This window comes from Sardina pilchardus, chromosome 1 (genome assembly GCF_963854185.1).
Source record: "Sardina pilchardus chromosome 1, fSarPil1.1, whole genome shotgun sequence".
Lineage (NCBI taxonomy): Eukaryota > Metazoa > Chordata > Actinopteri > Clupeiformes > Clupeidae > Sardina > Sardina pilchardus.
In genome coordinates, this window is record NC_084994.1 from 6,792,071 (window position 1) to 6,817,640 (window position 25,570).

General features: G+C 41.6%; 1 protein-coding gene across 5 annotated transcripts in view; it reads right to left on the bottom strand.

Moving 5' to 3' along the window:
* LOC134082201 (mucin-2-like) overlaps positions 1–25,570 on the bottom strand; it is a 99,204-nt gene that overhangs the window by 66,885 nt on the left and 6,749 nt on the right. For 2 of the 5 annotated variants that reach the window (XM_062537853.1, XM_062537861.1), the window contains exons 3-13: positions 23,701–23,875; positions 22,274–22,542; positions 20,079–20,230; positions 19,620–19,809; positions 15,643–16,740; positions 12,571–14,163; positions 11,509–11,683; positions 9,704–9,972; positions 7,547–7,698; positions 5,656–5,902; positions 641–806 (exon numbers count right to left, since the gene is read on the bottom strand). In XM_062537853.1, the coding sequence (XP_062393837.1) occupies positions 641–806; positions 5,656–5,902; positions 7,547–7,698; positions 9,704–9,972; positions 11,509–11,683; positions 12,571–14,163; positions 15,643–16,740; positions 19,620–19,809; positions 20,079–20,230; positions 22,274–22,542; positions 23,701–23,875 (4,486 nt within the window). Of the gene's footprint in view, positions 1–640; positions 807–5,655; positions 5,903–6,406; positions 6,538–7,546; positions 7,699–9,703; positions 9,973–11,508; positions 11,684–12,570; positions 14,164–15,642; positions 16,741–19,619; positions 19,810–20,078; positions 20,231–22,273; positions 22,543–23,700; positions 23,876–25,570 lie in introns of those variants that run through there. The other 3 variants (XM_062537866.1, XM_062537871.1, XM_062537878.1) reach the window with 3 other exon arrangements.

Consider the following 25,570-nt stretch of genomic DNA (forward strand, 5'->3'; position numbering starts at 1 on the left):
CAGCGTTCATCTGGTGCTAATCTGGTGCCGAGTCAATGGTAACGTCCAGCCTGCCACTGAAAACAGTCTTAATCCACTCCACAGAACACCCGAAACAAATAAATTATAACGTCAGACTATCGATGCACATGTCTGTGTTGATAGAACAATGTTAGAAATAAAACTAACCTTGCATCGCAATGCAATAGCCTATACTTATGTATGGCTATGTATGGCAGTAGCGGATTGATATTGAGAAACTAGTCCCTCAAAATGTAATAAATCATTGCGTTGCAAAGTGAGTTTTATTTTTAAAATTATTCTATCAACACGGACATGTACGTCTGATGTTTTAATTTACTTGTCACGGGTGTGCTGTGGAGTGAGTAAGACTGTTTGGGATGTTACCATTGAAATGCGTTAGCTCAGAAACAGCTTAGCAAAGGGGAACGCTGCAACTTAAGGAAGGGGCTCCACCGACCTATATCACCTCAGCAAAGTTGGAAATGAGGTCCTATGTCCAAATTTCCGAACTATTCCTTTAAAAGTATCCATCTCGTTTCTTCATTAGTACCATTATAAACTGAAAAATACACCTAACATTTACAAGTATACCACAACCACATTTCTGCTAATAAACTGAACTAAACTTTAAGAATACCTTTTGCGAAAGCAATGAGCTGCCGTTAAGACCCACTCTTTGTTGATGAGTGAACCTCCACAGTCATTTCTGTCTGAATCCAGAAGGAAGGCCTGCCAGGGCCAATTTCCTGCAGGAGCATCCCGGCCACCACCTATCCTGGTGTTGAGTGGAGGTCTACCACACACTGGGGACAGATAAGTCACATATATCACCAAAGACTACATTCACACACAAAGCACAAAACATAGCTCTCAAAAGCCTCAATAACAATACTTTCTCCCAAAAGAACAGGCATCATCGGTACCGGGACCGCCAGTATTCAGGCCGTTCAAAAGAAAATGGTGAGTGTATTCACAGCAAAGTTCAATCCGAGCCTTGAGGCTGATACACTCAGTGATTATATTAAAGGCAAACTTGGGTGAGAAGTAAAGTGTTGGAAGAGAGAGGCTGCGTAAGGCAGATTCAGTTTGTTCCAGGTCACTGCAAAATGTAGAAGGTGGATGAGATGTATGACCCCCAACTCTGGCCTGCTGGGTCATTTGTCTGGTGTTCTTATGAGGTGTGTCAACTGAGAGAGCTTGGTGCTTTGGTGCCCAATACGATCCCCATTGTGATGAGCTGTTTCTGCACACAGCAATACAACGATGACGGAGCAGACACAATGGATCAACGGCACACTATTCATGATGATTGCATCTTATAATGCACGTCGCCTGCAGGTTGATCCTAGCACTACAGACAAGGCACGAAACATCAGTGTTGTCTCACTGTTACAGGAGTATGACATTCTCTGTCTCCAAGAGATTTGGCTTCCCAAACAAGACTTGGACGAACTTAAATGTCTGAATAAAGACTTCCACGGCACCGGTGAGTTCATCACCAATCTCAGCTAAAAAATTGTGAGGTAAAATCCCAGGGGGTGTTGCAATATTATGGAATAAGAAATATGACCCAATTGTGACTGTGACAAGAATGGATGTGGACTGGGCTATTGGACCTGAGATTAGCTGGAATCATCAGAGGATGTGTATCATAAACATGTACGGTATATGCCCTATGAGTCCAACCAGTCAGAGGAGGAATGTTGAAACGGATTAGTTTTCTTGTGCTCATCCATTGAGGATTATGATTCTACATGTGTGTATACAGTATTATTGGAGATTTTAATGCTGATCTATCAGACAATAGCTCATTTGCTAAAGAATTGATACAGTTTTGTAATGATAGTAAACTGTTTCCAGTCAGCTGTTTGAGAAGAAAAAGGAAAATGACATGAGAGCCGACTCACCTGTTTAAAAACTGCAGCATAATGGTTATTATGGAAGTAGGTCAAGGTGTTAAACAACTATAAAACCTCCCTCCTCAGTCCTCTTTGATATAGAGGGAGTGTCTTGTACAGAGAAAATACTTGAGAAATGGTGTGAACATTATCAAGAACTATTTGACTGTAAAAAGTAAAGCCTGTGTGGTAAACAACATTGACTCAAGTGAGAATATTCTCTGGAAAATATATACAAACAGCACACAGCTGGGTTTGAGGCTCCTTTCCAACTCCTCTTCCCAAGGGTAATAGAAAATATACTTGCATCAGAGAGAACGTAGGTTACGAATGTAACTATGGATCTGTGAGACCGAGGGATGACCGTCACTATCCTTGTCGCTCGGACCATTCTGAGGCGTTCAGGGATAGGAGACTGACCCGGGAGCATTCTCTGCTATTTATTAACGCAAGTCGTTCTGCTTCCGGAGATCATGGACATGACTATTTTGACATATGGTCTCGGTGATAGGCAGAACGAAGGTGATCATTCCTTTTTAGACCGTAGTGACGGTCAGAGTGAGGTCAAAACAGATCTCCCCAATTGCCCCTGCATTTACTCCAAACTCCTGTCCTCCCTGTTTGGATATTGGCTAGAGCATCTTTGTTATGATTGACGGACAGGCTTGCTCCACTTTATTGTTTACAGTTGACAGAGCCAGCGCTATTTACAAAGCATTTGTTTTACAGTGCACTTCACACGATTCTCTGCTACTGCATTTTCTGTAGTATTTATTTTGTTGCTGCAGGTTGATCATAGTGCTACAGACATGGCACGAAACATCAATGTTGTCTCACTGTTACAGGAGTGTGACAATCTCTGTCTCCATTTTATATGTTTATACACAGTGCTTGAAGTGGGCCGGAACGCAGCGGAACACAGTTCCGGAACTTCTGTATTTTCGTCTTTTGGGTTCCGCCACTTTTTTCTGCGTTCCGGTACTTAATGAAACTGATCCGACACAGCGACAGTGGCCCGAGAATAGACAATATCACAAGACCGATGAAAGACTACATTACCCACGAGCTACGACAGTGCCCTCGCTATCAGTGTTTCTCAATCTATGGGTCGCGGCCCGGTAGCCTACCTGTGAGAAGATTCGGACCGCCGGCCGACCCTCTCTGCCTTCTTCGAGAGACGCACCATTCGGCCGCTGCCGCACCCATTCTTCTCGGTCATATTGCTGCGCGAAGAATGTCTCGCACAGAAATAACAGGCATACCATATGAAACTGCAGAACCTGACCTTTCCAATGGCGTTAGCCGCTAGTTTCTATGATGAACGGTTTGCGAGATAATTAGCGCTGAAAATTACAGTTACATACAAAAATGAATGTCACATTCAGTTCTGCGTCATACCCATTCTTCTCTGTGAAATATTTCACGATTTCGTGACTGCCCTATGGCAAACTACATATCAAAATAAACAGGAGATCCTACTGATTCACGAGAAATTCTTTTTTTTAAATCACATCAAATTTCTGCATTTTTTCATACCTCCCATTTCCCCCACTTCAAAATAATTTATTTTTTAATATCAGAAGTTGTATTCAGACCCCGTGTTTGTCATAGGCCTACTGTATAGCCATGGCTGATGCTATGCCATTTCAGGACCCAAAATAGCAATAGAAAGAACACTTACAGTCACTTTACTCTCTTGTTCTGACTTTTGATCTTGAATCTCTGTTCTTGGCCAGTTGTTAATATTGTTAATTAAATCAATGTAACAAGTAGGCTACAGCCTATTTCACAGTTTTCTTCAACTGGGCCTTTAGTCCAAAGGTTTATTTAAGGTTCTAGGGCCTTTAGCCCAGTCTGTTAGGCCTAAGTAGGCTATCACACTGGTCTGGTTCATGTTGTTTTAACCCATTTAGGCCGGGAAAGCATTGGCGCATTTCTACCATTAAGGCCGGGAGCGCTGTTGCGTCGTTCTACCATTGAAGCCGGGAAAGCGTATACGTTTTTTTGCATCAGTTATCGGCCTCTGGGCCAATGAAATGCATCAGAATAGACACGAGGGAGTGTCGTGTAGTCTTGTTCCTTATGACATTGTTTTTAAAATTTTCGAACACCCGTGGAGGACTTTGATAGCGAGGAGATATCGGAAGGTATGACTTTGAGGAGTTTCTCGGATTCGTTCATTATTGACTTTGGTGCGCTCCCTCCCTCATGTTGCCTGCATTTGACATAGGGCTGGTAGGTTGCAAAACTGATACCCTACTGACTGTTTGTCTAATTGATGGATTTAACCCTGATTCGGATTAGGCTACACCTGCTTTTAAAAGGCGGAACATCACCACAAGACGCGTGTTGTATCATGTAGCATTCTGAGTCTTTTTAATGTGCACGTTCTATAATTAATGTAGTACTCACCAAAATCATAGAAATCAACATTGCAAAACACATATTCCAGGCATATTTTCTTTGGCTTGTTAGTTTTTCGAACATTTATTTTATCTAATGACGGAAACATAATGAAAACATATCATGAGACTATGCGCGATTATTTTCCTCTAGCCAAAATCCTTGAGAATGAAATCTAATTAACTTTCACGTTCCTCTTAAAGTGACAGGCACTCAATTAGACCTACAGTACATATCACCACTGTAACGTCAAGACAAGTGCAATAGTTTAAAAAAATGAATTTTCAAATTACTGAATATTTTTTAGCTATAAGTAATTATGCAGATCATAAAATACTATAAACTATTAACAAAATATATGGAGCTTATGAATTCAAAATATGAAATAGAAACATGACAAGCCATCATTTTGTATGTGTGTGTGTGTGTGTGTGTGTGTGGAGGGTCAAGCAGAGACTAGGATCACCAGGACTGTCAATGATCACACATTATTCAATATTACTGATAGCGTCAAGGTGGTGGCCCCAATTTGCCTACATTTTTGGAATATAGTAAACACAGTCACTTTTTGAAACTATTGGGCACCATTACTACAGCTTGTGTAAGCCTATCAGTAAATTCTGACCATACTAATAATATATAACCAGTCAACAGATGTCAATCAGAATGACAAGCTGTGGAAAATGCACTCGTTTCTGATGAAATAGTGCTGTTCCTGCACTGACACAGTACATGTTTTATTTTTGTGAAGGTGTAACTAAATAAACTCAATTTCCCAGGAAAGCCACAGGTGTAAGCTCTCAAATACTTTTTGAATTTTGTTTCTATCTCCTACAGAGGCTGAGAAATCAATAACTTAGTCGGCGTTGACACAATTGCTGAATTTCCAGAAAAACTTCAGGCTTTTGGGGTTTTTCCTGAAATCGCCCTTAGGTTTTACAGGCTTTTTTTCCAGGCGCTTTAGGCCTTAATGGGTTAATGGTTTTTCATTTGTGAATTAGATAAAAGTAGCCTAGGCCTATAGGTTATTGCTTGAAAGAATGATTACATGTAAATTAAAATAGTTTTTGAACCAACACATCCTAAAAACTGATTTTTTTTTCACCGCACAAATGTCAAATGTCGGAAAATTAGAGTTCCTGCACTTATTTTTTCCCACTTCAAGCACTGTTTATACATGTATAGGCTATATTTAAATATATAAATTGCAAGCGTGGTTCTTCGTCTCAGACTTCCAGATGTAAACAAGGAGCGATCGTCTCCTGCAGAAAGTTGCATAGGGTCTCTTTAATTTCCAATCTAGGGTTTATGAAACAGGCCTCAGCTTAGGTTTCTACTGATGTGGACATACCTTCAATTGTTGCTGGAGGAGGAGATGTTGTAAGAGGGGGAGGAGTGATGACTGGAGGAGGAGATCCAGTGAACTGGACGAAGCCTGGTTGATTGGTGCTGATCTCAGAGTTGATCCAGCTCTCGTAACGGGACACCCTGGTGTAGACTCCAGGACGACTGGGTTGTTTACAACCTTCTACACAAACAATACCGGACTGCACCCACACAGAGTCCTGTTTGCTCACCAGTGGACCTCCTGAGTCTCCCTGAAAACAACAATCAAAAGTCCCCACGTCAGCATGAACATTTGAATACCTCTCTTCTTAACTGGAAGGGTAAGATAGAAAATCACTTTATTACAGTTTTTCTCAGTCGCTTTGGTGCTTTTCTCAGTTGAGGAAGAAAATTCTCATAACTGTTACTGTAGGTCAACCTCCACAACATTTAGTCATTTGTGCACATCGTAGTAGCAATTTATTCTTCCTTTAAACAAATTTCAATCACTTTTGGACATGTATCAGTTGCTTTCATACAATGTTCTGCTGTTTTAAAACATTATCATTTGCTTATGTCATGTCAGTAAAAATGAACTTTACTTATGGATACTGACTGGATACTTTAGTTGTTCCCAATAAACCTAATAGTCTTCATTTCATTTCTTAAGTCATTACATACAAAACTGTTAAACTATAATGCTATCACAACACAATGCTGTAGAATTGCAATACTGTAAACATGTGAAACATACATATTCAGTGTCTTGTACTTACTCCTCTAACTACAGCTATGTCTATCTTCACTGCAGTCTTCAAATGGCTGCACAAGTAGTGTATACTGCTGTTTTCAGGTAGTATCACCGAGTTCTGACCAAGTTTTTTTTTTCGTTTTTCATCAGAATACACTGAGAGAATAAACAGTCATAATGAAAACATGACACAATCATTTGACTATCTTGTTCATAATTTTCCCGTTTACATGGACACTTCTATTCCGATTAGAAACGGAAAAAACAGCTCAATCGGAATAAAAATCGTCATATAAACACCTCAATCGGAATGAAAATCCTGATCCGATCAGAATTGTAATCGGAATAGAAGAGGTGGTGTAGTCCGTTCCTATTCCGAATGAACGCTCATGTATACGGTCATTCGGATTGACTGTAATATCTTCCCAATGAAAAGTAGTAAACAACGGCTATTCCGATGAAAGATTCTAAAGCGCTAACAGACGTCTGATCGGAATAGAATGTAGCCCATGTAAACAGACGGCGCAAACATTTTCAATCGGAATAGTTTAATCGGAATGACAAAAAACTGTCCATGTAAACGTGGCTAATGATGGTGTCAAAACTTCTCATTGTGATGACTCTGGCAGTTTCATTGGCACTTGCTTTTTGAGGAATGGTCTACCGTAATTTCTAGACTATTAGCCGCGGTTTATACATTGATTTTACAGAATTTCTTCCAACATGAGGTTAATACAGGGGGGCAGTTAATATGGTGTTAATATGTTTTTTGTTTCTTTTAACTTGCATAAAACACTGTCCTGCGGCTTATATGCGTGGAATTACTGTATCCATTTTGAGCAAGTGACGTGCTTCTGAAGGTTATCCACTAGGTTTTGCAGATTTCACTAATTGTTTTGAGAAATGCACTAACTGCTATGCAAATGTTAATAGTGATGTGAGAGAAGCACCAAAGCCACCGAGAAACACTGTAAAACTTATACAAATAAGGTTTAAATTAACACCATGGTCAGAATACCATGATCTAGCAGGAGGTCAGGTCTTGTTCTTATTGTTCAAATAAAATTAATTATTGTGTTCTCACTTTTTTTCTTTTTTCAGTCATTTACTGTAGCTGATTGTCACACTGTCGGTCCTATGACAACAAGATGATCATTTGTGTTACCTGACATGAATCTCTGCCTCCTGCAGGTTCTCCAGCACACATCATGTTGTCTGTGACTGTGAAGGGCACGACTTCATACAAAGAGTGACACGGGGTGTTCTCAACCACAGGCACTTCCACTTCCTTTAAGGTCTTAGGAGATGGAAGAGGAACTGGGGGTGACAAGGAGACAGCACACTCAGAACTGGGAGAGAGAGAACATTACTTAACTACAGCACACTCAAGACTGGGAGAGAGAGCATTACCCAACTACAGCACACCAAAGACTGGGAGAGAGAGCATTACCCAACTACAACACACCAAAGACTGGGAGAGAGCATTACCCAACTACAACACACCAAAGACTGGGAGAGAGAACATTACCCAACTACAACACACCAAAGACTGGGAGAGAGAACATTACTTAACTTAGCACACGATGGGAGAGAGAGCATTACTTAACTACAACACACTCAGGACTGGGAGAGAGAGCATTACCCAACTACAACACACTCAGGACTGGGAGAGAGAGCATTACCCAACTACAACACACTCAGGACTGGGAGAGAGAGCACTAACCAACTACAACACACTCAGAACTGGGAGAGAGAGCATTACCCAACTACAACACACTCAGGACTGGGTACTTAGTGTGGCATTCCTACTTCTAAATCCAGGGCCACTCAATCTATACTGAGTTTTGAGTTGTCTGGAATGTAGCATAACAGACTACAGGGTTCTTCATTTGAATCTTGTTGATCTAGTTGACAAAAACATTTTGAAAACAAACTACTAACATACGGCACTGTAATGTCTCACTGCATGCCAGTGTTCAGTTATCTTGTTTATTCACAAAGCACAAAATAACATCCATTCACTAAGCAGAAGAACTCAGTGGGCCCCATTTGGACCATAACAGAAAGAGGCAGAACATCCACACTGTTGCATAATATATCCTGAGGGGGCGGCGACCAAGGCGTCTGTACAGCGGTCTTCAGGGCTCTATTTTGACGATCAGAAATGAAAAACCTTTGGCAGAAGGTGTGATCTGGCACATGATCCAAAAATCACTCTCTTGCACCCTCTAAATATCATTATGTCACTGACCAAGAAAAACCTGGTATATAGCAAGATGCTTTCAGTATCCCGGGAGTCCTTGACAAAAAAATTATGCATGCGGAAAAACAAAATGGATGAAAAAACAACTTAAAAATTACACTTGGTTGAGTTGGATGAGTAGATTTTATTTTTTGGAACAAAACACCAGAGAGAACTCCCCAATTGCCCCTGCATTTACCTCAAACTCCTGTCCTCCCTGTTTGGATGTTGGCTAGAGCATCTTTGTTATGATTAACGGATACATGTAAAGCAGAGCTAAAGATGCACTGTCACGGGCTGTAAGCAGCCCTTAACAAGCATCCAAAATCCCAAGGCTATTTATCCTGCATACAAGTTGTTTGGGATTCCCAAACAACTTACTGTATATGCAGGCTAAATAGCTTTGGGATTTCGATTCAGTCATTCGAACAGTATTAGGGTAAGTGTTGCTTTTTTTCAGGCTATTTCTTCGATGGTAACCCTTTGTCAGTCTATAGTGTAAGTAATTAACTTTGTAGAACTGTTTTGTCATTGGCTGAGATCTCGGTGCAGTTAATTTCACTTTGAAAATGAGTTCAAATAATAGATGAGTGCAGATGTGTGTATGCTATACTCAGGTAAGCTCTATTTAAGGAATAGTTTGGTATTGTACACTTTAAGCTCGTTTTCTGTATTGCCTAGCATGAAAACGAGTGTTAGACACCGAAATTTTGACGATTGAGCCTGTTTGTGGAATTTGGCAGCTTTAGAATGGAGTTCTGTATGGCTTTAACATTGCTCGCTTTTTGCATGGTTTATTCTGTCCTTAAAACACCCCTAAACGTTCGTTTTTTAAAATGTGCAGCTCACCGAGTGGTTACTCTTCAACGATCTTCTATAGCAAGTTTCACAGTGAAATTCAAATTCTGTTGTGTTATATTAGGCACACACGGTTGAAAAAGTACTTCCGGGATTTCGAAAAACCCCGATAAGAGATGACAGAAAATGTATTTTGCTGCTAAACTTGCTATAGAAGATCATTGAAGATACAGGAAATAGATGTCTATAAGCATTAATGCCCATGTTGACATTTGACCTTACTTCCATCAGCGGCGTCTCCCCAACCAGTGACCCTGCTGTCAGTACCGTTGAGGAAAACACTCCCACTGGCAGCCAGACACACAGGCCTGATGTAGTCAGTGAAGGTGACTGGGGCACTGAGATGAAGCAGAGCGATGTCGTTGTCACTGGTGAAACTGTTGAAACTGGGATGAGTGATGATCCTGCTCACCGTCCTTTTCATTTCGTTTGGGTTACTGCCCTCCTGGTTCTGCCGACCCAGATACACCTCGAGATTACTTGCAGATATACTGGCAGGAGGAAAACAGAACAAAAAGCAAACCCAACACACCTCAGCATCAGGCTTTAGTTGAGATTGTACATGCATTATTAGGGCCCGAGCACCGAGGTGCGGCCGCTGTAGCAGGCTTTAGTTGAGATAGTAGCCTTTATGCATTACCTCTTTGCTCCTGTTCCTCTGTGCTGTCACCACATACAGTTTCACTCTTCTCGAGTGTCTACCTGGAAATTACCTTTTGGACTTGATCTCACAATCTGCTTTAGATTAAATTTAAAGTTGCATGCCATTTTAGCCTGGCTCCGCCTTCCTACGTACTTCCGTTCAGTTTTCATTTCACTTCACTACGTAGATCCAATAGTTTTAAACATCAACAGAGTATCTGCATTGAGGACGTTTTTTGAAATAAGCTCATTTTCCACCTCTGCGCGAGCAAAACAATCGATATTTACCTTTTTCCCATTCATCCAGCCATTCTGTGAGTCTGGCGATACAAATTTTAGCTTCAGCCTAGCATAGATCATTGAATTGGATTCTCGCCTGCTAGCATCATGCTTAAAAGTGATTAAGATTTTTTCCCATTTAAAACGTGTCTCTTCTCAAGTTAGAAAGTGCAATAAGACCAACTGAACACGAAACCTGGCATTTTTCTAGGCTGATTTGACATGGAATTACACTCTCATCTGGCGTAATAAACAAGGGAAGTTGCAAACGTACCATGGGCGCAGTGATATCACACACTAGTACTGCTTGTTGCCAATGGGGACTATTTTCAGATATCACTGCGCCCATGGTACACTTCCTTTTATAATTACACCAGATGAGACTGTAGTTCCATGTCAAATCAGCATAGAAAAATGCCAGGTTTAATTTTCGGCTGGTCTTATAGCACTTTTTGGAGGTGGAAAATGAGTATTTATTTATTTTTCATTTTTTTTCAATGGTTTTATTAAAGTATGATGTATTGCAACATCAAAATACGTCAAATATCTTTGTCAGGTTTCTTATCCATCGATCTACAGATCTGCTAACTGATCTGGTAAACTTACATCAAGTGGTTATAGCTGATAGAGGGCCGCAAAGTAAATACAGAGGTGTCTTTCACCCTGTTACGAGTTGATGAACACTGAAATGATTTTGGAAACATTATTAACATTATTTTAAGGTACAAAAAAACTCGTGTTGTTTTAAGATTCTCACTATCTTTGATTTTTTCCATGTCTTCACTAGAATCACACTCGATTCTTACAGTTTTTCAATTTTCTGTCTGAATGAAGATTCACCTCTTTTTCTTTTTTTTTTTTGCTAATGTTATATAAATTCATCTTCAGATTTTCCTAGGTTTATTTGTGAGAAACCTCTAGTTACCTTTGTGTGTTTTACTTTTCTATGTAATTCATGTGACATACATCTTCTCTTTAGATTCCACTGTGATTCTATTTGTGTGAAACCTGTAGTTCCATGTTGGGTATTGGGATTTTTCTATCTTGATTTAACATGTCTTTTTGACATGTCCTTGTGCTTCTGTTTGAGTGGCAGTTGTGGTTACCTGTTAAAACAGTGTGCAGCTGAGAGCACCCACTGCTCATTGATGAGGGATCCTCCACAGAGGAAGAAGCTGAACCCAACAAAAGAGGCGTGCAGACTGGCCTGCCATGGCCAGCTCCCTGCTGGAGCATCCTGGCCCCCAGCTATCCTGCTGTTGAGGGGAGGCCGACCACATACTGGGGGAGAGAGGCCATGGTTCATTTTGACAGCATGTAAGTGCATGGATAGTATGTGTATGTGTGTGTCTATGGTATACATGTGTGTATTGTGTGTGTGTGTAATTTGTGTGTGTGTGTGTGTGTGTGTGTGTGTGTGTGTGTGTGTGTGTGTGTAATGGAATGTGTTGTGTCAAAATCAACTCATAAAAAAACATGATTGAAAGTAAAAACACAATTCTGGCCTAATAATCTTCAACTGTTTTGTATCTGTTCACATCATATTATAAACATCATAGTGATTATAACCCAAGTATTGGTAAATGGTAGTGTGTTATTAATCCTGGGTGTGTTTCTCAAAGTCAAGGATTGACTGCAGAGTCAAATTCTTCAAAGAAGTAGAAAGTGAAGACACTGCAAAAACTACTTACCTGATAACAATCTAACTAAGTAATATTACTCATATATCAATATCAAAAAATGTTGTTGGTACTGTTTTCAATATGCAGAGACTTACCTAGCGCTTTCTGGGAAAATCACTTGACTTCAGTTAAGAAGAGTTTGACTTATCTTTAGAGAAGTTATCCTAAAAACAAGCAAATTTGGCTGCCAGTGTGTCCATCAATTTGGCCTTAAAACAACCAAATTTTGTTGCTACTGTTTTGAGCAAATATGCCTCGATAAGTCAATGGCTTCTTAAATTAAGTCAAAATAATTTTGAGAGATTGCTGTGTAAATTTATTCATACTAAAACAATGCCATAGATTTGTTGATCTTAATAAAAAAAAATATATATTTATATATGCTTTTTTGTAAGATATGCTAAAGCTACATTGACACCTGCTTAAGTCAACAGGATATTAATATTGAAGCAGCACCCACTGGGTTTTCTACTTGAGTGGACAAACCTGAATGTGTTGTTGTTGGTGGTGGTGGTGTAGTGGTGGTTGCAGGCATGGCTGTTGTTGTTGCTGTTGTTGGTGGTGTCGTGATGGTGGTTGCAGGCTTGGCTGTTGTTGTTGTTAGTGTTGTTGGTGGTGTGGTGGTGGTGATTGTAGTCATGGCTGTTGTTGCTGTTGTTGAGGTGGTTGCAGCAAGGGCTGTTGTTGTTGGTAGTGTGGTGGTGGTGGTTGTAGGTATGGCTGTTGTTGATGTTGGTGTGGTGGTGGTTGCAGGTATGGCTGTTGTTGTTGTTGATAGTGTGGTGGTGGTGGTGGTTGTAGGTTTGGCTGTTGTTGATGTTTGTGTGGTGATGGTGGTTGCAGGTATGGCTGTTGTTGATGTTGGTGTGGTGGTGGTGGTTGTAGGTTTGGCTGTTGTTGATGTTTGTGTGGTGATGGTGGTTGCAGGTATGGCTGTTGTTGATGTTGGTGTGGTGGTGGTGGTTGTAGGTTTGGCTGTTGTTGATGTTTGTGTGGTGATGGTGGTTGCAGGTATGGCTGTTGTTGATGTTTGTGTGGTGATAGTGGTTGCAGGTATGGCTGTTGTTGTTGGTGGTGTGGTGGTGGTTGCAGGTATGGCTGTTGTTATTGTTGTTGCTGTTGTTGTTGCAGTTGTTGCAGGGATGGCCATTGTTGTTGTTGTTGTTGTTGTGGTTGTTGGTGGTGTGGTGGTGATAGGGGATAGTTGTAGTAGGTCCTGGGGGGTGGTAGTGGTTGCAGGTATGGCTGTTGTTGCTGCGGTTGTTGTGGTGGTTGCAGGCATGGCCGTTGTTGGTGTTGTTGGTGGTGTTGTTGTTGCGGTGGTTGCAGGCATGGCTGTTATTGTTGGTGGTGTGGTGGTGGTTGCAGGTATGGCTGTTGTTGATGTTTGTGTGGTGATGGTGGTTGCAGGCATGTCTGTTGTTAATGTTGGTGTGGTGGTGGTGGTAGTAGGTTTGGCTGTTGTTGTTGTTGGTGGTGTGGTGGTGGTTGCAGGTATGGCTGTTGTTGATGTTGCTGTTGTTGCAGGCATGTCCGTTGTTGGTGTTGTTGGTGTGGTGGTGGTTGCAGGTATGGCTGTTGTTGATGTTGGTAGTGTGGTGGTGGTGGTGGTTGTAGGTTTGGCTGTTGTTGTTAGTGGTGGTGTGGTGGTGGTTGCAGGTTTGGCTGTTATTGTTGTTGCAGTTGTTGCAGGGATGGCCATTGTTGTTGTTGTTGTTGTTGGTGGTGTGGTGGTGATAGGGGATAGTTGTAGTAGGTCCTGGGGGGTGGTAGTGGTTGCAGGTATGTCTGTTGTTGCTGCGGTTGTTGTGGTGGTTGCAGGCATGGCCGTTGTTGGTGTTGTTGGTGGTGTTGTTGTTGCGGTGGTTGCAGGCATGGCTGCTATTGTTGGTGGTGGTGTTGTTGTTGCAGTGGTTGCAGGCATGGCTGTTGTTGGTGTTGTTGGTGGTGTTGTTGTTGCGGTGGTTGCAGGCATGGCTGTTGTTGTTGTTGGTGGTGTTGTTGTTGCGGTGGTTGCAGGCATGGCTGTTGTTGTAGGTGGTGGTGTGGTGATAAGGGTAGCAGTTGTTGTAGCAGGTCCTGGGGGGTATTCCAGAAAGTGAGTTTACTGCACTGCAAAAACTGCTTATCTAATAAAATCTAATTAACCCTTCATTCCATTTCATAATGGTCAACACATCACAGTACTGGTCAACACTGTAAGGCTGCATTCAGACTGCCAGCCCAAATCGAATTTTTAGCCCATCGAGATTGGAATCGAACAGTGACAGATTGTTCTAGTAAATGTAGTTAAATAATTAAATAGCCTTCCAACAGTTTGAAGCGGAGCTTGCCACCAAATAGTTTCAGTTTCTGTCGCGCACACGCGCACACACAAGCATGAATTCAATGAACGCTCACCTAGTTGTATGTTTAATCACATTGAAGTAGCAAGTATTTGGACACTTGCTAAAAACATTGTGGACAGTCAGCCCTACAAATCAAATGTTAACCAAATTTGTCTGCAGTCTGAACGCAGCTTAAGTCCTAAGGGGGGGAATCATAGCAAGGACAATAACCAAAGGGCTACAAAGGCTAAGAGCAGTATTTGCACTTTTTCAAAAAATAAATTGTGCATAAATAAGGATCTGCTCTTCCATCTGTTAGAATTTCATAGTGCTACCTACATTTTTTAAATAAATGTACATTTCTAGTTTGCGGTTTGTATAGAAAAGTACAGTGATACCAAGGCAGAGTGCAGTATCTGCCCTTACAGCCTTGATTCAATTTGCCATCACTGCATTCTGCCTTGGCCTTGCCCTTACTCTAATTGGATATGATTGATTGAGGCATGATATAAACAAAGCTTTTATTTTATCAAAGGTTCTCAGGACTGACAGTTCGATCACTGGCATTACTGTCTATTAGCTCGAAGCCTAGACGATTTCCCTGAATTGATGTGAAAGTGCGACAAGACACATTAGGTATCTATCTTTCACTACTACTACAACATCATAGACCGATTTGCACATTTAGGTGTTTATTTTATGACAGTTAGTCTACTCCCGCCTATATATTTCTCCAGAATTTACCAAAAGTTCCCATTCTTAAGTGTCATGTACTACCACTCCTGTGATCCGAAGCATATCATGTGTGACACTGTTGGAAAGTCCTGATTCTCCTGCATGACACTAGTCAATCTAAATATGGACATTTCCTTTGGATTAGCAACCAATCGCGAAAGTTCAAAGGCGAGTCTAGGCTTACAACGGTTTTCTCAAAATGAGTTTTTTCTCACACTCCAAGCTCAAAAACTCCACTTCTGTATCACCTACATACACCAATCTTTCCTGTTTTATTCCTAGGTATATTGTGAAGACTTCTACAGAGGGGTTTGTTGATTCATTATTATAAGCCTGATTTATATGACATTTTATTCTTAAAAATGAGGCAATAATCAAATTGGTATGGGTATTGGCAGTATTTTCAGGTTTACTAGAAAACAAAATTAAATATCCATAAACCCTCAGTAGATGTTTTTGAATTTACTATATTTAGTGGTGGTGGCGGTGAATTTACTATATTTAGTGGTGGTGGTTGCAGGCATGGCTGTTGTTGTTGTTGCAGTTGTTGTAGGCATGGCCGTTGTTGGTGTTGTTGTTGTTGGTGTGGTGGTGGTTGCAAGCATGGCTGTTGTTGGTGGTGTGGTGGTGGTTGCAGGTATGGCTGTTGTTGTTGCGGTGGTTGCAGATATGGCTATTGTTGGTGTTGTTGGTGGTGGTGTGGTGGTGGTGGTTGCAGGCATGGCTGTTGTTGTTAGTGTGGTGGTGGTAGTCGTTGCAGGCATGGCTGTTGTTGTTAGTGTGGTGGTGGTTGCAGGCATGGCTGTTGTTGTTGTTGCTGTTGTTGCAGGCATGGCCATTGTTGGTGTTGTTGTTGTTGGTAGTGTGGTGGTGGTTGCAGGCATGGCCGTTGTTGTTGTTGCAGTTGTTGTAGGCATGGCATTTGTTGTTGTTGTTGTTGTTGTTGTTGGTGTGGTGGTGGTTGCAAGCATGGCTGTTGTTGTTGGTGGTGTGGTGGTGGTGGTTGCAGGTATGGCTGTTGTTGATGTTGGTGTGGTGGTGGTTGCAGGCATGGCCGTTGTTGTTGTTGTTGTTGGTGGTGGTGGTGTGGTGGTGGTTGCAGGTATGGCTGTTGTTGCTGTTTTTGTTGCGGTGGTTGCCGGCATGTCCGTTGTTGGTGTTGTTGTTGTTGTTGGTGTAGTGTTGGTTGTAGGCATGGCTGTGGTTAGTGTTGGTGTGGTGGTGGTAGTGGTTGTAGGCATGGCTGCTGCTGTTGCTGGTGTGGTGGTGGTTGCAGGTATGGCTGTTGTTGTTGGTGGTGTGGTGGTGGTTGCAGAAATGGCTGTTGTTGTTGCGGTGGTTGCAGATATGGCTATTGTTGGTGTTGTTGTTGTTTGTGTGGTGGTGGTGGTTGCAGGCATGGCTGTTGTTGTTGTTAGTGTGGTGGTGGTAGTGGTTGCAGGCATGGCTGTTGTTGTTGCTGTTTTTGTTGCGGTGGTTGCAGGCATGGCCGTTGTTGTTGTTGCTGTTGTTGCAGGCATGGCCATTGTTGGTGTTGTTGTTGTTGGTAGTGTGGTGGTGGTTGCGATAAGGGTGACAGTTGTTGTAGCAGGTCCTGGGAGGTATTCCAGAAAGTTACTGCATTGCAAAACTGCTTATCTATTAAAATCTATTAAAGTCTAACTAGAAATGTGCATCCCCGTGGAGGAGCTGCAAGAGCGGGGCTTGCTCACCAGGGGGCAGTGATGTAAACGCTTGAACAGTCCCCCATTCAATTAAATGGAGAAACGCCTCTAGTGGAGCATGGCGGAACTACAAGGGTCTAAAAACGGGAATACCGGAAAAACGACAACCGGCAGCCATCTGACATTAACAAGCAACCTACACCAGATCGAGCCTGATTTTTTAGCGTTTGAACCGCGCCGATAGCTCAAACGCTCTAGGAGAAGAGGCATTCTCAAAAAACGGTCAAAGAAGACCAATAGATGGGCTTGCCTTGCAGCAAGCCCACTGATTAACCCTTCATTCCATTTCATAATGGTCAACACAACACAGTACTGGTCAACACTGTAAGGCTGCATTCAGACTGCCAGCCAAAATAGAATTTTTAGCCTATCCAGATTGGAATCGAAAAGTGACAGATCACATGAAATCTGATTTTTGCAAAACGGATCCAAACCACATTGAGGAGGTGGTTTCATATCCAATCATATCAGATATGGACAGATGTGTCTCAGTCTGAACAGCTCCCAACACTTGGTTTTGACGCGCCTGATCGTCCACCTATTTGGAGTTGTGGAGCTACGTTACGGCTATGTCTCTTGACCATGTCATTTTCAAATTTGACTAAAAAATAATGCTGAACAGTGCATTATACAGTCTCTGCTCTGTTTCTATGAAAGTTGCAAGAATCCACGTTGCTCTATTAAATTCGTCCTTAAATAATTAAATAGCCTTCCAACAGTTTGAAGCAGAGCTTGCCACTGAGTAGTTTCAGTTTCTGTCGCGCAAACGCACACACGCAAGCATGTATTCAATGAATGCTCACCTAGTTGAAGGCAGTTGGTAGAAGGCAGCTTGAAGTGTACATCGATGCTGCCTTCAAAATTGACCGTTATTCAGGAAATCTAAGATATCTTAGAAGGCAGCGAAAAACTATTTTCCATTTTGAACGGCACTTGCTGCCTTGCTCTCTAGTTAGATATCTTAGAAGGCAGCAGTTTTTCCCGTTTCGAACAGAGCCTAGGTATCTATTATGTATTCACCGCTGTTTTGATGGCCACTGCTTGGCCACACATTGACCCCCTATCACAAACAAACAGCTGGTCTGTTTGCCTGAAAATCTGGGTACAGTCAATGTATGACCTCACTGCACAAACAAGGCATATATAGCGTAATCTAGCACTCTCCGTAGACTCATGCAGAAGTTGGTCAAAGGAGTCTATAGTAAGTGGCCTTGACACAAAAGTCTGTGGAAGGACCTTTGGTAGGAAAGCTGGGTTCGGCAAGAAGTTTGTTCCCTCACCCAGCGCAAGGTATGAGGGATGCACTGACAATGGCCGGGTTTCCCAAAATCGTTAAGAAGCTCTTAAGTCCTAAGAACTTCTTAGGAGCGTTCTTAGAACATTCTTACAACGCTCCTAAGAAGTTCTTAGCACTTAAGAGCTTCTTAACAATTTTGGGAAACCCGGTCAATGCCTGCAACTCAAGTACTGTACATGGCTTGCTGAAGTGATGACCATACAGGGACCAACCAGGGCTGTGATGGGAACAGCTTCCAGGCCCCTTTGAGGAATCACACAGAGTCTGAGATCCAACTGACAGGCCCCCCACAAGGTTGTGGCAGTCAGATACTGCAGCTACATATCCTTCAGAACTTAGAAGTTCCTTTAGAACTTTCTCTAAGAGGACTGGAGTGACTGCTAGAACCTCAGAGATGTCATATGAAAACTGGTTCCATCAACCTGGGAAGCAGCATTGAGATCAAATTCGACTTCCATGATTGATGTGACCAATCTGCATGGGGCTACAAGCAACACCCTGGCTTCAAATATCAGTACCTTGGCCAGTACTGCAGGGAGTAAAGGAGGGGGAGAGAAGGCCCTGAGACCAGAGTGCCCCTGGGACCCGGCAGTGAGTACCACAGCTGGTAGTGAGTGGTGTCCTTGGACGCAGATCGTCTACTTGGGCTTACCACTGATCTATAAAGAATACCTGGATAGTGCATCTACGTCATAAACCTGAAGCCTCAGCGCGGCGGCCATGTTGGGACCACTTGCCAGTAGAATGCATAGACAGTAAAAGAATGTTGCCGTTCTGCAACAATGGAATTGGAACACCACGCCGCCATGTTGGGACCACTTGGGACAGTTCCATTGGCTTCATTGTTGATGGGGCAGCAACAATGAGATAGTCTGTCCAGGTATTCTTTATAGATCAGTGGGGCTTACCCATAAACCCTCCAGATGGCCTGCACTATGTCATGGTCACCATTTGCCGGACTTTGGACCCTTCAGACATACTGAAGGGAAATAAAAATTGAGCGGAATTATGTAGGAGGGCGTAGCCAGGCTAAGATGTACTGCCTTGCATGTAACCCCCCCTGCACTTCTTAAAGTTTTCCAAAAAGATATATTTTACTGGGGACATATTTTTACTAACTGTTTCTTCACCGGTATTATTTAAGTAATTGAATTTCTTCAATATACCTGTAGGAGAAGACGGTTAGAACACACAAGGAGCATTACTTGCCAACAGCTGCAGAAGTAAAGGTGCCCTGGTCCATTAAGCAACATCTGCACATTTAAACTGGGAAACTCGTGCTAACAGCTTAATGTGGGTGACACAGCACATGATCTCATGCTAACAGCTAAAGGTAGATGCTATAGCAAAACACAAAATCACATGTAACAGCTATAGCTAGGCAGCATATATTAGGGGTAAACACATGCAATGCTGCCCCCAATGAACCCCAAATAGATTTGTTTTGCTGACCTGTTGTTTCTGTGAACTGGACGAAGCCTGGTTGATTGGTGCTAATCTCAGAGTTGATCCAGCTCTCGTAACGGGACACCCTGGTGTAGACTCCAGGACGACTGGATTGTGTACAACCCTCTAAAGCAACAATACCAGACTGCACCCACACAGAGTCCTGTTTGCTCACCAGTGGACCTCCTGAGTCTCCCTGAAAACAAAATCCAAACGTCCCTAGATCAGCATGAAAATAAATACTTCGGTCTTAACTGAAAAAGCATTTACACTTTTTAAAAGCAAATCGAAGAAGGTTTAGATTAACATTATGGTCATCACAGAACCCCATGATCTAGTACACAGAAAATTTTGTTTTTATTGTTGTAAATGGAATTATTTCTTGTGTCATTCTTTTCTTTGTACAATCATTTGGCTGATCTCTCACTCTCAGTTCTATGACAATAAGATGAATATTTGTGTTACCTCACATGAATCTCTGCCTTCTGCAGGTTCCCCAGCACACATCATGTTGTCTGTGATTGTGAAGGGCACGACTTGATACAAAGACTGACACGGGGTGTTCTCAACCACAGGCACTTCCACTTCCTTTAAGGTCTTAGGAGATGGAAGAGGTACTGGGGGTGACAAGGAGACAGCACACTCAGGACTGGGAGAGAGAGCATTACCCAACTACAACATACTCAGGACTGGGAGAGAGAGCATTTCCCAACAACAGCACACTCTTAGTCAAATTGATTTGTTGATTTGCTTTAGGGATGGGCATAATTAATCGACGATTAATGTGGGACGATCTGTTTGAAATTGTGAACCTAGTCCTATTGAAATGTAGCCTGACAAGCCAGACCCACATCAAGATGTAGGGTCTGGACACTCACCGTAGACAGGGCTCAATCGGAGGGGTGGGATTAACAGTTGTCTTTCAAATTCCCTCCCCGCAATAGGATAACGCTAAACGAATCATCTTCTTGTTTTCAAGTAGCAGGATGCGTAACCTTCCCTCTCCACGCAATAGGATGACGCTAAACGAACCATCTTCTTGTTTTCAAATAACAGGATGCGTTACCGTCGCAACTTCTGGTCGCATGTCAGTCACCATTATGTTAAAGTGTAAGTTTGGCGGAAATTGAAAATAAAGCTATTTTCTGAATGAAAATACATCAACTAAGCCGTGGAGGAAGTCATTTTCGCTCATCACGCAGTACAGAGCTAGCACGGGCAGGACCGACAGCCCAAAATCGCAAACAGTGGGTGTGGATGGGGATTGGAGCCACACGCTTTCAAAATCGCATTTTTAAACCACTAACAGTGCTCAAAACAGCGCCAAACCTCATCAGTAGCTTGCTCTAGGTGTCTACACATAAAACGAAGCACCAATCAGTCTGTAAACTTTGGAATAGTCAGTATACACGTAGAATCAATTCGAGACCGCAACACCCCATCTGAAGCACAGACATGTCTCGCGAGATCTCACACGAGAGGTCGTGGACTTTCCTTCGTGAGGAGCTGGAAGGGGTTATATTCATAACAGTCTTCTTTTATAAACGTCGGGTTCATGAGCCAAGTTGTTGGTGCTTCGTTTTATGTGTAGACACCTAGAGCAAGCTTCTGACGAGGTTTGGCGCTGTTTTGAGCAATGTTAGTGGTTTAAAAATGCGATTTTGACTACCTGTAGGAATAGGTCCCGTGCTTCCGTGTGAGATCTCGCGAGACATTTCTGTGCTTCAGATGGAATTGCGGTCTCGAATTGATTCTACGGATTGATATGACAGACTTGAATTAAAAGCACAAAACTCATTGTCCTTGACAGCGGTCTGTTATACTTAGCAACGGTCTGTTATCGAGAAATGTCAGACCTCCGAATGTTGGGAAGGCCCATTCAAGTGAAAAGACCATTCTACAGCATTATGAAGAGCCGTGTGATAAGAAAATATAAGAACAACCTTCTTTGCAGCAAGCGCCCAGCGTTTGATAGCAAGATCACCCCGAATGTGGACTGTACACACCCCTGAATGTAGCCTATTTAAGCTTTTCGCCACTGAGCATTGAGCAATATGTTTTAAATCGCCAAGATAGAGAGCCTTGAGATTGCGAAACTGATTACCAGGTACTATCAAACACTGGTATACCAGTATGATTTCCTGCCAGAATTACACATGTGACTTGTGTCTGCCTGCCTATCTGTCTTGTGTTCTCTGATGTTAAAATAGTATATATTCAACTTTGATTTTAAAACATAAACTCAATTGCAATTTTACAAGACTATTTAAAACCATATATTTAGGCTGGGTATTGAAATGGTCTGTTTGACTAAATGGCGCCCTCTTTGGCAACCCCAATTGAACTTCAATGGCTTTGCGATGTCTGACATCACAAGCAAGCAGTTTTGCTGAATCGCCCATTTTTTAGTGTCTATTTCTAAGTTCAAGATTTTCATATGAAGGAGGGCACAACCATGCCCCATGTTCATGATAGCTCTTTGTTTATGCACAACCTCTCATAATTCATGAAAACCAAGAAAAAAAATGATTTCCATTCTATGTCACCTTTAAGTGTGGATCCAGGAGATGGGTGTGTGTGGTCAAATGGGTTAGAGCAGAAAATAGATGTCTATGAGCATGACATTAATGTCCGTGTTGACCTGAGACATTTGGCCTTACCTCCAACAGCAGTATTTCCCCAGCCAGTGACCCAGCTGTCAACACCGTTGAGGAAAACACTCCCACTGGCAGCCAGACACACAGGCCTGATGTAGTCGGTGAAGGTGACTGGAGCACTGAGATGAAGCAGAGCGATGTCGTTGTCAAAGGTGAAAGTGTTGAAACTGGGATGATTGATGATCTGGCTCACCGTCCTTTTCACTTCGTTTGGGTTACTGCCCTCCTGGTTCTGCCGACCCAGATACACCTCGAGATCACTTGCAGATATACTGGCAGGAGGAAAACAGAAAAAAAAGCAAACCCAGCACACCTCAGCATCAGGCTTTAGTTGAGAAAACAAATTTACTCAGCTTACTGGCAGACAAATTTGCTAGTTTTCAGGACGAATTTACTTAATGCACTGGCAGACAAATTTGCTAGTTTTCAGGCAGTGATGTCAGAGCTACCTGACAGACCAGCAAACTAACTGTCCTGTCAACAGTGGTTTCATCCTTACTGGACAGCCTCACTAAGACTGCCACCAGAACATGACAGATGGTCATCATCCTCATCAGCTTCGGGGAGCGGCAAGAAATCCACTGGCATGATAAGATTTCTGTGTACAGTTTTCACACTGCCTGCTGGACTCCTATTTCTAAAGGTGTGCGTGGTGGTATTCACAGACAAAACAGTGTAAATTGTCCGCTCCCACCTATCTGCCAGTTTATTCTGTCCCGTTCATAGTAAATACAGAAGTGCCATTCACCCTGTTACGAGTCGATGAACACTGAAATGATTTTGGTGTTGCTTTAAAGCAACTTGTAACAGGGTAAATTGCACTCCTATATTTACTTTGCGGCCCTCTATCGGCCATAACCGCACTATGTAAGTTTACCAGATAAGGTAGCGGTTCTGTAGATTGATGGAATGAGGCATAAGAAACTACAAATTTGACTTGCTTTGATGTTGCAATACATCATACTGTCTTAAAAATATGCAACATACTCCACCTTGTCTGTGGACATCTTTATTATCTGAAAAAACAAATAGTGTGCTTGCAAAAGCGGAAAAGTGCTTCATGTTGCTTTATGTTGATTCTCATTTTGTGGATTTTTTTTATGCCTTCACTAGAATCATACTTAAGATTTTTAAACATCTCCAATGTTTCTGTCTGTACGATGATTCACCTTTGTCTTTTTTTGGTCAATGTTATAAATATAAGATTTTCCTATGTTTTGTTTTTTTGAGAAATCTCTAGTTACCTTTGTGTGTTTTACTTTTCTATGTAATTCATGTGACATACTGTACATCTTCTCTTAAGATTCCACTGTGGTTCTATTTGTGTGAAACCTGTAGTTCCATGTAGGGTATTGGTATTTTTCTGTCTTGATTTAACATATCTTTTTGACATGTCCCTGTGCTTCTGTTTGAGTGGCAGCTGTGGTTACCTGTTAAAACAGTGTGCAGCTGAGAGCACCCACTGCTCATTGATGAGGGATCCTCCACAGAGGAAGAAGCTGAACCCAGGAAAAGAGGCGTGCAGACTGGCCTGCCATGGCCAGCTCCCTGCTGGAGCATCCTGGCCCCCAGCTATCCTGGTGTTGAGGGGAGGTCGACCACATACTGGGGAAGAGATGGTTCATTTTGACAGCATGTAAGTGCATGGGCAGTATATTTGTTTGTATATGATATACATGTGTGTTTGTGCTTTTCATTATGCCCAGCAGTGTGTAGTTGGTTAGACAAAAATCTGGTAATATGAATGACATGGGTACCATTTATAGTCCAGTAGTAATAGGGTCAAACCCGGAACAAATTAGTAACAAGCTGAATTTTTCAGGATATGTTCAGAATACCTTTAGGAATAACATACTAAAAGTCCCCGTGAATCCCCCTTGTGCTCTCTGAGATATTCAAGATGGCGTCCAAAATGGCCGTAATTTGGGGATTTTTCCGTATTTCAGGCTTAAAACCTGATACAAATGCAATTAAAAGGTCAAAATATATGTTTTATAGGGCAAGTAAGTCAATTTCATCATTAGTTTATTGAATCAAGACATTTCATAGTAATACAGTTACCTCCATAAGTATTGGAACACATGCTAAAGTTGACTGTATAAAATCGTCTTTTGGAAATTAATCTTAATGCCTTAAATGAAAAAAAATGAGGATATATCCAACCTTTAAGGACATCAATTTTGTTTGTGAATTATTATATATCATAATGGTTTTTATTTCAGTTAGCCTATTAGCTGGTTTCATTCTCATTGAGCTCAATGCAATTCAAAGCAGCTAATAGGCTAACTGAAATAAAACCATGCTAATCTCTTATTATTAGTTATTTTGATTCCAAAGGCCAAGGGGTTTTTATCAGGGTGCATAGTGTCCTGGATGGATCCATTTATTTAAAATAAATAAATGAATAAAAAATCATCCTGCCTCTATGGGAATTTTAACACATAGGGTTAACATAGGCGTTCCAATACTTATGACCCCTGTATTTTAAGGAAAACATTTATTTATTTACAATACATTATTCATTCAGAAAGATATTTCCTCATTTTTTTCATTTAAGGCACTAAGATAAATTCTCAAAAGATGATTTTAAATAGTCAACTTAGCATGTGTTCCAATACTTATGGTCGGAGGGGACTGTACATCACTTCAGTCATCATCCTCATCATCAGAAACTGGTCTTGATTCTTCAGTTTCTTCATCATGTAGTAAAGATGACAGAGTTGGCCTTCCTTTGCATCCAAATTGCACATAATCCGTGCATAACTCCTTACAGATAATGCATGACTCCATCGCTGTCGCTGAATGACTCTGATGTCAAAAATCTAATATCTATAGACTGTGACCGTGACAATTTATATGTGAACTACTGAGCTCAGGACTTCACAAGTTCACATTTAAGAATGTTCACAGTACTGTAAATGTGTGTAGGTTTCCAAGAAGAAATTACAATCAAGGATTGAAATGACAAAAAAAGTCATTATTTGCATAATGAATACCTCTCGTATACTGTATGTTTATGAAATGGCTTTATTACTTGATGTTTAGGACGTTATGTACAAGTATAATATTATATGCTATATGAGGTCAGCATTATAATATATGTGCTATTATATTACAAAGGTTATAGAGGGAAAATTGTTGTCTGATTGTTTGTCTAACTGTGCGTTCACACCAAGAGCTACCAAAGTTGCAAGATCGCTTTTGTAGCTGTAAAATGCAGCTGCTACATAATAATTATGAAGTTGCTCATGACATGAGAGATTTTAACCTTCAATTTAAATTCTCTTAACTCAATTTTTG